General features: G+C 43.1%; 1 protein-coding gene across 2 annotated transcripts in view; it reads left to right on the forward strand.

Annotated features, from left to right (window-relative positions):
• Positions 1–2,221: 2,221 nt before the first annotated feature.
• The window catches only part of LOC147902495 (phosphoinositide phosphatase SAC6-like), a 77,117-nt gene continuing 67,072 nt past the window's right edge, over positions 2,222–12,266 (forward strand). For both annotated transcript variants that reach the window (XM_087373536.1, XM_087373537.1), the window contains exons 1-11: positions 2,222–2,486; positions 2,797–3,099; positions 4,000–4,185; positions 6,319–6,402; positions 6,569–6,696; positions 6,838–6,929; positions 7,034–7,091; positions 7,178–7,234; positions 7,343–7,376; positions 7,524–7,604; positions 7,703–7,809. In XM_087373536.1, coding sequence (XP_087229662.1) covers positions 3,027–3,099; positions 4,000–4,185; positions 6,319–6,402; positions 6,569–6,696; positions 6,838–6,929; positions 7,034–7,091; positions 7,178–7,234; positions 7,343–7,376; positions 7,524–7,604; positions 7,703–7,809 — 900 coding nt within the window. In that variant the 5' untranslated portion in view covers positions 2,222–2,486; positions 2,797–3,026. The remainder of the gene's footprint in view (positions 2,487–2,796; positions 3,100–3,999; positions 4,186–6,318; positions 6,403–6,568; positions 6,697–6,837; positions 6,930–7,033; positions 7,092–7,177; positions 7,235–7,342; positions 7,377–7,523; positions 7,605–7,702; positions 7,810–12,266) is intronic.

A 12,266-nucleotide genomic window follows, 5' to 3' on the forward strand; every position in this document is an offset into this window, starting at 1 on the left:
CATGCTTGAGTTCTCTCCCACACCATGCAATTAGTATGACCTTATATGTGGTGTACATACATGCCGATGAATCTAGAATGAACTCGTGAAAAGGGGGACTAACTTTAGTGAACTCACTTCTCTAGAGTGCTTGAAAGGCTATGATCATGACATTATAGTTGTTTGCGATGTTAGATAAATTGCTATCATATGGTGGGCATATGGTTCATACAATGGATCTTTGGCTAGAGAGCTTTGAATTTCAAAATCCAAACATGTATAAGTATTTACAAGGGGCTGACAATTATGTAAAAAAAGGTTAATATTTAGGTCTTGCCTTCATGTACTTCGTTTGTTCTTATCCTTTTAACATAACATCCCATCACTATTGTCCCTTAAGATGTGACATAAAAGTCTTATTTTTCCACATCAATTAGATAAAAGTGTCAACAACAAAAGAAAGCGATGAAGTGATTTAAAAGTCTTATAGCCAATCGAACTAGTCACAAAAGGGACAAACAAAATTCACGTGTTCCCAATAAAGGCAAACTATAAAACATTGCAATCAAACCACTCCTTGCATGTGATACCTTGCCTCTAGCAACTCTTGAGTGAGGTTATTAGCAACAAACAATGATTAATGCTTAGAGTCAAGGGAGGTAGTAAGTTGTGGGAGAGGAGCACGCTTCTAATCACAAGTGTTATTGGATGGTCTTAAACAAGGTGAACAATCCATATAGGCCTTGACATACAATCTAATTATGTAATTTGGCCACCAAGTAGTTGTGATGGAGTATATGCTTGGTTTGAGGGAAGCTGACTCTATGGTTTATGTTAGCATTGTATTGCTACTAGAGAGCTTTATCGAAGACTTGGAAGTTACTTAAGCCCTAATGGCATGGTGGGAAAGGGTGTTCATTGAAAAAACAAAGGGCCTGTTCATTGAAAAAACCAAAGGCCTTATGACATGGGAGGGGGGTTTCGTGGGAAGTTATGTTTCCCATATGCCAAAATGGGGGTTTCGTAGAATTAATCTTAGGTGGAAGGCTTTAATTTCCCACGTTTCCCACTAGCATTTGACCGTAGTGTCTTTGTGGGGAATAGAGTGAAATGCAAATATGTCCACATCATAGGAAAGTTTACACTTGGGAGGCAATTTTATGTTTCAATGTCCCCAATTTATTTCCCCTTGATTCCCCATCTTGAATATCATATCTGTTGGTGAAAATGTGGCATTTTCAACCCTCAAACCCTTCAAAAAGTAATTTTTCCCACAAAACCATTGACCTCAAGAGCTCACTTAAAAAATGAGCAAAAAGTGGGGGAGTTCACATGCTACCTTGGCATCAAATTTCCCATTTCCCATAAGACCACCACAATGTCATAAGGTGATCTTTCAAGTGTTTTTTTTGCCTTTTTTGACCCTACTAGGGATAACTGGGATCAATAGATTTTTCTATTGTCCATCAAAATCAACGCGTTACTTTTGTTATTAACTACTTCAACACATGTTTAGTTAGGTGTTTAGAGATGTCCACACTATTCTTTACCCCTTCTCAATGGTCCATAAGTGCTACCTTCTTGCGCTTTTTTAAAGTTGGCTTATCCTCTACTTTTTAAAGCCTTCCTAATGGCTTTTAAAGATGGCCTATCCTCTACTTTTTAAAGCCTTCCTACTGGCTATAATTTTCACTCTAGTAAGTGTATAATAGTGTTCACCTTGTTTTAAATTTCCTTGGTTTTTAAGTAAGAGGGGAGTGTATCCCCCTTGGGTGTGTCAAAGTGTCTCCTTATTTAAAAACAATAATTTAAATACAACACTTGGTTGCGTCATCCCTTAGGGGATACTAACACGGGAGGTGCTCAGAAGGGGGCCAGTGCCCAAACCACCTGAGCCGCCTGAGGGGATACTAACACGAGCAGTAGCTCAGAAGGGTGCCAGTGCCCAAACCCTCCTTGAGACGTCAAGCTATTCAAAAGGGGGGCGAGTGCTTGAACCACCTGAGCTACAGGCTGGCTGGTCACATGTATCGGGGTTTGTCTTCCTCCACCATTGACTTATGAGGAAAAGTCCCATAAGCTGAGAGAGACAAGGACGAGTCTTCCAAAGGGGGGAAAAAAAAAAGAATTGGCCTAACGTCTCTATTTTTTAAGCTGTAGGATGTGGAGAGTCATTACTAAAAATAGGCTCAAAATAAGCTATCGTTCTTCTTCTTCTTCTTCTTCTTCTTCTCCGTCTTGTTCTCCTTCTCCGTCTTTGTTTTGTTGCTCTCCAATCAATCGCTCGATTTGCGCAATCGCAAATTGCTATGCTTCCTATCGATCATTCATTCGGATCACTCTGCTTTCAATTGCTGCATATCCTTGTTGCTCTCCATCCTCACAAATTCCGAATCCGCTCATCGCTCTGCCTTCGCAATCGACCATTCATCCACTTTTGCACGGTTTAGCGCGAACTTGAACAAGCATTCAAAACAAGCAAGCTAACCGGCAAGCCATTCATCCAGGTACGCGCTCTCTACGATCCTCTCATTCGGTACCGGCTTTCACCTCGAATAGGATGTTTTCCTTCACATTTTATGTTATGCATTCTTCGGTGCACTTCTCTGCTTTGCATGCCTCTAAGTTGCAACATGCATAATGTATGCATCTTTGTCCTCTCCTTACTACACACCTTCTTATCCAAACAATTCATGATTGTCACGAACGATGACAGCTTACTTTTGTCTGCCCTGATGCACTGTCACCAAAATTTCCAATTTATGAGCTGTCGGCTCTAAAATTCTGTTTTAACATATACGTGCTTCCTGGCATCAGGATTCAGGATGACGGATTTTTCTCTTCACCTATGTCATCGTTGCCGACAATGACGACCGCAAAACGATATTTGACCTTTTTTTTGCGAGGGAGCCACCGAGTCGACTGTGAATACCTTGTCCATCGAAGAACTGCCCATATTTCGCTTCAGACTCTGTTATATTAGGATCAGGAAATTGAAGCTGCTGGAAAATACTACAGAAGAGAGAGAGAGAGAGAGAGAGAGAGAGATGGAAACAGGAATGCAATTTGAAGCGCAAGTACATGAAGATACGTTCTCTGGCCGGGACAAATTGGTCAATGGTGATTTTCCTCTCCTTATCCTTTTTTAATTTATAGCCCTACTCACCGTGAGCAGTTTCTTAAATGCTGCGAATGTTTCGATCACATTATTGGGAAGAGACGATATACTATCTGGCATTTCAGATAGAGGCGCATGCACATGGGAGTGATATGACCTTGAAGGGGGGTTAGCAACTTGGCGCTTTAAATTCTTTAAAAAGCTGCCAACAACGTGCAGTTACATGATTGACTTTGATCACCAACGTGACATACGGTCGAGAGAGAGAGAGAGAAAGAGAGAGAGAGCCTTTTGGCCTTTTGGTCCTTACGAGCCTTTGGCTGCTTACAAAGACCAAATAATCCCAGAGTGTACTTGCCACTAAAGAGGTCCGGACACTTTCTATGCACCCTTGCTACTTTCATAAAGGAGGGGCCTTGATATAAATATGGAAGAAAACGAGAGAGAGAGAGAGAGAGAGAGAGAGAGAGAGAGAGAGAGAGAGAGAAGAAGAAGAAGAACTTTTTAACGTCAGGCCACAAGGCAGGGCCCTCATGAGGTCATCAGATGAGAGAGAGAGAGAGAGAGAGAGAGAGAGAGAGAGATGACCTTGTAGGATCAGCGCTCGTAATCCTTTAAAAAATAGCTTACAATGTAAAAATATGATTTTTGATCTCCAAAGTAATACATAGTCAATGTGCCGTATGATTTTTGATCTCCAAAGTAATACATATTCAAAGTGCCCTTCAAAGATGTTCTTCCTGAAATCTTTGACACAATCTACCTTCATTCAAATAAAATTTATGTTTGATTTTTTGGATTTGCACACTGCCCATTTTTATGCTTTAACATGTTGGATGAGCTGTTTCTGTGGACTTTAAATGCAGGGATCTTAATTAGTAGTTTCCTGTGCCTTGAAGCAGATCATTTAGATTCTTTAAGAGTTGAGCAACAAGAAAGAGAAATTGGAACCTGTGGCTATGCCCCTAGTCTGTGCAGTCAAATCCGTCTTCTGGAATGCTTGGATCGTTTTATTTTTGTACCAGAAGATGGAGAAGTTACGCAGTGTCTCTCACTGAATCGTATTGATGGAACGCTACGGTTGACAAGTAAGAAACCAATCTTTTTTCTGCTGAGTGTCATAATGCATGTCTTACATGAAGGTGCCTCACAAAGAGGTACTTCAATTTTTGTGCTGCTTTTTTTCGATGAAAAGGTTGGTGCCAATGGAATATGGTCAACCTGTCAGGATGAATAAGTAGGTTTTGCTAGAAGGAGGGTGCTGTGTGGCTAGTTTTTCCTTTCTATAATTGATGTCATAACACATGGATAAATGTACCACAATTCACCATTCTAACGCAGGTGACCAAGCACAAGAAAAAGACCATTACTTTATCTTGTGTGTGTGTGTGTGTGTTGTAGTTTCACCCAAAAAAAAAAAAGTGTGTGTCTCTTGTAGGACGCTGTACAATACTGGATCTAAACTGAGAAGATTTGGTCTTTCACCTGACCATCCAGCCCCTAAAAAATTAATGACCACAACTGCAACTCTTGTTTGGTTCCTCACCTGCCAGATATGAGTACAGCTCCTGACCACTAGCGACACACTGATGAGTTGTGAAGGACTACCCCAAATATCACATTTCTTTGACTGGGCTGATACTGTAACCCAGAGTTCCTCATCCATCCAGAAATCTTGGACCAAAGACGTCTAGTATACCCCCCCTGCTGGTTCAAGATGTTCCTTTTGCAGGGGTCAGCTTGAAGACCATCGACACCTTTGTCCTGCTGTTCTTTTGAAAGCGTCTCGTAAGAGTGCTTTCATCCAAATCTAGTTGCTGCCTCCTGCCTGCCGAGTTTGTTATCATGCAGTCTCCAACTGCTTTTCAGTGGTTGATGCTTGAGGAAGTTGTTCTGCTTGTTTAACAATTTGTCATGATAGTCAACGGGGTGGAATGTTAATGAAAACCAACTTCGATTTGACAGTAAAGAAAACAGAACAGAAGAAAAGGCTATGACTGCTGGGGTAATCTGAGAACGTGTGAAGCTGGACTACCAACATGAAAGCAATATTAGATCTGCCAAATAGTGATCCTGGGAATGATTTTCCAAGCAGGCCTCTCATGTGAGAAGAACAGAGTGAGCCATAGGTAGCTACTGAAAAGTGCTTGTTGTTAGATATCAATGCTCCACTCTCGTGTAACTACGCGGGAACCAGCTAACTCTACTGGTAAGCCCCCCATATGAGGAGAAGGCATTTGAGTAGCTCGGTTATCCGGTAGGTCCTGGTTTGGACACCAGATGGGGGCCATGTGTGGCCTGATGGCTGGACGGCTTCAGATAGAGTTGGCACACTGCCAACTAGGCTACATGCAAGTGCGGGAAGGCATCCCCTGACTGACCGCACTGAGGGTAGACGGAGCTTTTCCCGAGGCAGCACACTTTCGGGTTGCGGGGCCCGTTTGGAGCCCCAGATGATCCCGGATGGCTCTGGGTCGAACGGACATCGTAGGTTAGTTGCTCTATTTTGCACCACGGTTTTATCGTGTGGTCGGCCTATTTCGGGACCGACTCCCAGTCGGCTGTTTTGGGCGGACTGGGTCGGTCACCCAATTGGGTCTAACCGACTATGAATGGTGGCTATATAAGAGCAAGCCTGTGAAGCCCACATTCATCACTGGCTACAGCAACCCTGATTCCTTAGCATCCAGCCTCCGTCCTCTACTGTTTCCAGCACGCCATCGAAGCTTCTCACACAGGAGCGCACGGCTGGGAAGCAGTGCCATCTATTGTATCAGTTTTACAATAATCAAATTTTTGATTCTCCATACTATCTGCTTTTCTCTCTTGCATACGAGATCCTGTTATCTGTTGAGCACAGACGTTGTATTGTTTTCTTACACTTGTCCATAAGCTATCTTATCAGCATGTCAGAGCAGATCCTCAGGAAATGACCATACTCTCTAGGCTCCATGTAAAAGAGCAGAAATATTTCAGCCATCTACATCAAAGAGCAGATCCTCAGAAGATGACTAAGCTCTGGGCCAAAACTTAAATGATAGCCATTGGCTATAGTTTAAAGAGCTATAGAAGCAATGGACATCACATATGGTCATGGGAAATTTTGTATTAGAGATTGCCTCATGGTCTGAAGGTAGACATTTGAAGAGCATGCATTGCACATATGTTTGCCTTGACTGCAACTATCTTTCGAGCTGAAGATATTTTAATTTGTGATGCAGGTGAGATGAGTCAGATTAATGAAGAGGATCTATTAAAGACAACAACGATCTATGGTTTGGTTGGTGTCATAAAGCTCTTAGCAGGCATGTAAATAAGTAATCTCTTTTGCATAGTCTAAACATTCCATATTGTCATCCTCTTTCATGTGAAGTACCTATTCACAATTTGGTTTGGTTAAAGCAGTATGCCTGGTGGTCGCAAGGCTTGGCACTCCATTTAAAGGCTGTTGTTTTGTGGCTTTTTTTTCAGGCTCATATGCACTTGTCATAACAGGCAGAGAATATGTTGGTTCTTACTATGGGAACCCTGTTTTCCGGATATCGTCCATGAAATTTTTATTTTGCAATTCAGCCATGCGCCTCTTATCCACACAAGAGGTTGCCTTGCATATAAACAACAATTTTCAATTTGGTGGTTGGTCAATAAGAAAAACAGACATAAAGTGCAATTCCCATGGAAGATTGCTTGTTTTTAAATTTAGTTGTTGCTTGTTCTAACAAAAATCCTTGAATGATCAGAAAAAAGATGAGGCTCACTTTGTCAGTTTATTAAAGACAGTGGAGACAACTCCAGGATTATTTTTCTCCTATAAAATTGATTTAACGCTGAGGTATGGCTGCCTTGAATTGCTGCCTTTATGTGGTTTTCTTGGCAAGCAAATTCAATCGATGCCCAATCTCATGGCTTTTCAATATACTTGCTCTGTTTGTGCAGTTCACAACGGGCACACCATTTAGCAGGAGCACGAAAAGCACAACCACTTTGGAAACAAGTAATGGAATAAACTTGCACTAGCACATGCTATAATCTTCCATGCAATCTTTTCTCATTATGTGATTCAAAGGTTTTTGTGTGTAGGCAGACCCAAGGTTCCTTTGGAATCACTACATGCTCGAGGACCTGATTGAGTGCAAGGTTTATTACATGAGTTAATGCGCACCTTAATTGGTTTAGTGAATAGATTGTGTTGAGCTAGTGTCTGGTAGTTGAGCTCAAGAGCAATGCTTTGATTTCTCTATGCAGATGGAGCCTTACATTCTCCCTATTATTCAAGGAAATATCCTTTTTTGAAGGCTTTTCTCTGCGTGCTAGCTGCATCTCTTGTTTGACACCTGTCAGATGTAATACTAATCAATTTATGCAGCATTGATTGTTTTGGATGACGGGGATTATATTCAATGTGTTTTCCTTAATGTAAATGCACGTTTTCAGTCCATACAGGTTCCTATCAAAGAGGCTTACTTGAACCTCTCTCTAATTGCAAGGCGGTGTAATCGACGGCTAGGTAGAAATTTGATAGACATTTAATTCTGTGAGAATTTTAAAGGAAGGGTTTTGGCCGCAAAAAGTTCTGAAAGCTCATTTTGATGCTAAAAATGGTAGGGACGAGGATGTGGCGTCGAGGAGCTGATCTAGAAGGCCATGCTGCCAACTTTGTTGAGACAGAGCAGCTTTTAGAGACAGATAATTATGTGGCTTCACATGTCCAGGTATCTTGTAGGGCTCTAATGATTATAATTGCATGACTAGATAGGACTTCTGTTCTAAAAAACAAATAACTACTGCTCTTCTCTTCTTTTTGGTTGAGAAGTATAGTATTATTTTTCACATATGTACTCCGACTTCACAGCCGCGAAAGTGTTTAAAAAGTAGTCTCATGACTTGAGAATGGTTCTTGCCCAAGTTTTGCCCAAAGCATGTACTCAACCATTCAATGCAAAGACGATGCTTTGAGTTCATCATTCATTGTAGGAGAGCAAGTGTTGAAAAAAGTGGGAATGGTCCTTGCACAAGTCGTGTGCTTGACCTCTCCATAAATAGTTTTGGACAGGTTTGGTTCGTCTTCATCGTCTCATAGTTGCCCATGTTGAGAAGTAGGCATATAAATTTATTTATTTTTCCCGTGAAACAGACTTCCATTAAGGTATGAAAGAAACAACCAAGAGAAGAAAATCAAGGCAGAAAATGAGAGAATTTCATGTTTGGAAAACACATTTGGACAAATGGTCAAACGTTTGGAATTTTACCAAATACGAGAAATAAACTTCCATTAAGCTATGAAAGAAACAACCAAGAGAAGAAAATCAAGGCAGAAAATGAGATAATTTCATGTTTGGAAATGTCCACACATTTGGACATTTTGTCAAACGTTTGGTATTTTACCAAATGCGTATATGATGATCTTAAAAAAATCCTTTGCCTAGGGCTGGAAGTATGGAAAGGATTTATGCTCCCTAGAAAGCTCTATCTGATTCTCATGCTTCTCAAGTGTATTGGGTCTAGCCACATGAGTATCTCTTTGTGATCCTTGGTGTCTTCTGCAATTTACTACGTTTCACCTCTTGTGCCATTTCATTTGGCTTTGAGAAACGGACTGTCAGAGTCGTGCTTATTTGGAAGCATTATTTTTTGTGATTTACCTAGTCTGGAACAGGTAGTTTAGCATTAGCAAAACTGCTGCAGAATTCGCGAAGCAAAAATAGACTAGAGTCAGACCAATCTGGCATGGTGGGACCAAGGGAGAACTACAGCCGGGAAAAGCAAACGTGGACAGCAACGACACATGGCAGCACCAGGAATCACATGGCTCAAAAATTCGTGGGCAAAAGTTGAAGGATGAATGCACAAAAAAGGAAGATAATTGGCCTCCTTGAAGGCCTCTCTCTCCTAAGGTCCAAAAGATCACACATAATCTAAGTGTGATAGAAGTCCTCCAAGAAGCATAGGTCTAGGCAATGAAGCCATAGGAGTCCCGAATAAATAATGAACATGCAATGTAAGATTCGCATAGAATTGAAGCCACAAATCGCAAAGGGAGCACGTGAGGAAGAAGTTGACGACAGTTAGAACCCGACTCATGATTGGGGGGTCTGTTGAAATGTGCAATGAGTGCATGAATGTGTAGAAGGAGTCTGGAGAGAGCAACTAGGACCTCACCCATGGATGACGTGTGGCAAAAATATGAAAGAACTAATCCAGCATACAAATTGATAGTCCAATTACCAAGTTACACAAGCCTTGGATGAAGAGGACCTCCAATACACCGGATCCATTTTAAGGGGTCAAAATGCTTGGAGTGGCTAGGTGCTGTAAGGTTATCCAAACCTGATCTATTTTGGCACAGCGTGAAAAAAAAATCTACAAATTTAGTTGAGTGTGATTAAGCAATAACATGGGTCGCTCTTTCAGTGCAAACCTAAATTACGAAGTCTGCCATGGCCTTTGGAGAGTTGTACTAGATGTTTGTTGGGAGGGAAAAAAAGAAGCATAACCATTAAGAAATGGTGAGAATTGGGTGAAGCGCTGCAATTGGTTAGCTTTGCTTTCTAATTCTAGCATGTGTAGCTCAAGGGATGTTAAAAACTTAGGACAGTTGGATGCAAAATGGAAAATCTTTATGTATCTTCCTATTTTTGGACGTTAACAGCATGTTTTAGTATGCCCTTTATCTTTGCAGAAGCAAGACTTAATACGTTGGTTCATGTTTGTTTGTGTGAATATGAATATGAAAGCGGTCATTAGTTTATGGTGTGCCCGTTGGAAAGGTCACCTCTCCATCTGTAAGCCCCCAAATGAGGAGAGCATGGGGGGGGTGAACCTAGGGTTTGAGTGTCTGTCACATGGGCATCTGATTGGATGCCATGTGGGCAAGAATCAAAGAGATGGTGGGTACCTGGAGCTAGGATGGATCTGCAGTAGCAAAAGGCGAAGCAGTAGCCAGCACAAGGAACCCGTACTGGGCAGGACAGAGGGCCAGGAAAGTACGGAAGGATGGCAGAATACAGATGCCTGCTGTATGGCTGGCGTACGGAGCTCAGGCAGGAGCCTTAGAGCTGGAACAAGCCCGGAGCAGAAGCAAGACAGTCTGGGACAGATTGCGATAGATCTAGGACAGGAGGCGCACTGTTTGCAGTATGTTTTGGGGGGGGGCTGGACCCTGTATTTATAGGGCATCTGCCCTTGAAAGATGGGCCAAGGGCCCTTGTAATGAGTGCCCCAAAAGGGCAGCCCACAGTCCCATAAATGGGGAGCTGTGGGGTCGGTTTTCATACAGACTGAGTCGGCCAGATTAGGGCTGACCAGTCGGTTTTTTGGTACAGGCCTTGGGGCCTATATAAAGAGGCCATTTAGCCTCATTTTAGCATCATCTGGAGCAGCAATTCCACCAGCAGAAGGAGAAGCAGCAGGGCTACCTTTGGGCCTACAGTCAGGAGGAGAAAGAAGTACCTTGTGCTGCAGACTTAGCTTACAGGAGGCTGCCCACCTAGGCTGGTTTCCAGACAGCAAGGTGGAGAGGATCATTCTAGACGGAAAGTCTACTCACGCTCGAGGTGGAGCACGCGGACTCTAGTCTAGAGATAGCCAGCAGATAGGAGAAGGACTTTGTGGTAAGATCAGAGGACCACACCATTGGTGGGACTCTGGATCTGTCTCTCTTGTATTGTGTCCATAGTTGTGGACGGAAATATATTATTTGGTGGTTTCTCTATCTAGTTTGGTTCATTGTCTATTGATGAGTCTGCACACCTATTGAATACACATAAGTAAAGAAGTTTGTGATTCCACACCCACACCGCACACTGTGTGAGCTCCTGGGCATTGTTTCCGCTGCGTGTACCCTCTGTTGGGTATTTTCTAACATGGTATCAGAGCCCAAGTAGGAGGCTCACAGGTGTGGGAGCCTGAAGGCAGGGACCTTGCTGAAGGACGACCCTGATTCAGAAGCTCTAGGGAATCGACTTCCACGACTGGAGGATTGTGCCCTTGCGAGAAGGAGGGTGACTCAGGTTCAGCCAGGTGCGTTCAGAGTTCTGGTTTACTGAATTTGAGTTTGGTTGACTTTGCTGTGTGGTATATACAGCAGAGATGTCGCCATCTACAGCCTCTTCAGCCCCTGCTTTCCCTTCCTCCTCCTCCAGTTTTCTCTCTTTCACTATCCTAACTTTGGAGAGTCTGGGAACCTGGACGAGACTAATTACCCGACGTGGAAAGTGAAGATCCGGAGTCATTTAGTGGCTCGGAAGTTGTGGAAGCTGACCACGGGAGAGGAGTCGAAGCCAAAAGACTTGGTGGACAGTAAAGGGAAGGTACTCATGGCAGTAGACAGAGAGGAGCTTGAAGCTTGGGAAGAAAGAGATGCCCATGCCCTGGCAATAATCATAGGGACTACGGCGGACTCTGTTCTTCCGTATATCCAGCTGGCCGAGACGTCAGTAGAGGCGTGGGCCACCCTGAAGGATCTGTACGAGACAGATAATACCTCCCGGATTGTGCTTCTTCAGCATCAACTCTACAATCTTGATATGGAAGAAGGCGATACGGTACATAGCCATTTGACGAAGGTCAAGGTGGTGCGGGATCAGCCTGGCAGCAATTGGTCAGAAGACAGACTCATGCCATCTGGCCTTGATGGTACTGAGGAGATTGCCTCGGAGTTTCAAGAGCTTTGTTACGGCTGTGACAGCAGGACAGAGGACCAAACCTCTGACATTTGAGGAGTTGTGTCCATTACTGCTACAGGAGGAAGCTCGGGAGAAGCTCTACAACGAGGATAAAGATGACAAGGCGATGCTGGTGAAGGATTCTGCTGGGAAAGGAAAGGGCAAGCCTAACGGTGGCAAGTCCAATAAAGATGACTCTGACGACGAGGGGACTTCAAAGAGGAAGCACAAGAAGAAGTGTTTCTATTGTGATACGCCCGGACATTTTGCACAGGACTGCAGAAAGAAAAAGGCGGATCTGAAAAACAAAAAGGAGTCTGACTCAGATTCAGAGGGAAAGGCCAAAGCAAATGTGGTAATCGAAGAGTTGTTCCTGGTGACATCACCAAGTGTTACCGAGGTCAGATATGTTGATCCAAAAATCACAGTGAGGATGTCTGACATAGAGATGTGGGTCGACGAGGAGTCAGATGCCTTTGTGAAGGTGAAGGACAATATGGAGCACT

This window comes from Dipteris shenzhenensis, chromosome 4 (genome assembly GCF_047967505.1).
Source record: "Dipteris shenzhenensis isolate YYH24624 ecotype China chromosome 4, Dip_SZ_1.0, whole genome shotgun sequence".
NCBI classification, from domain to species: domain Eukaryota; kingdom Viridiplantae; phylum Streptophyta; class Polypodiopsida; order Gleicheniales; family Dipteridaceae; genus Dipteris; species Dipteris shenzhenensis.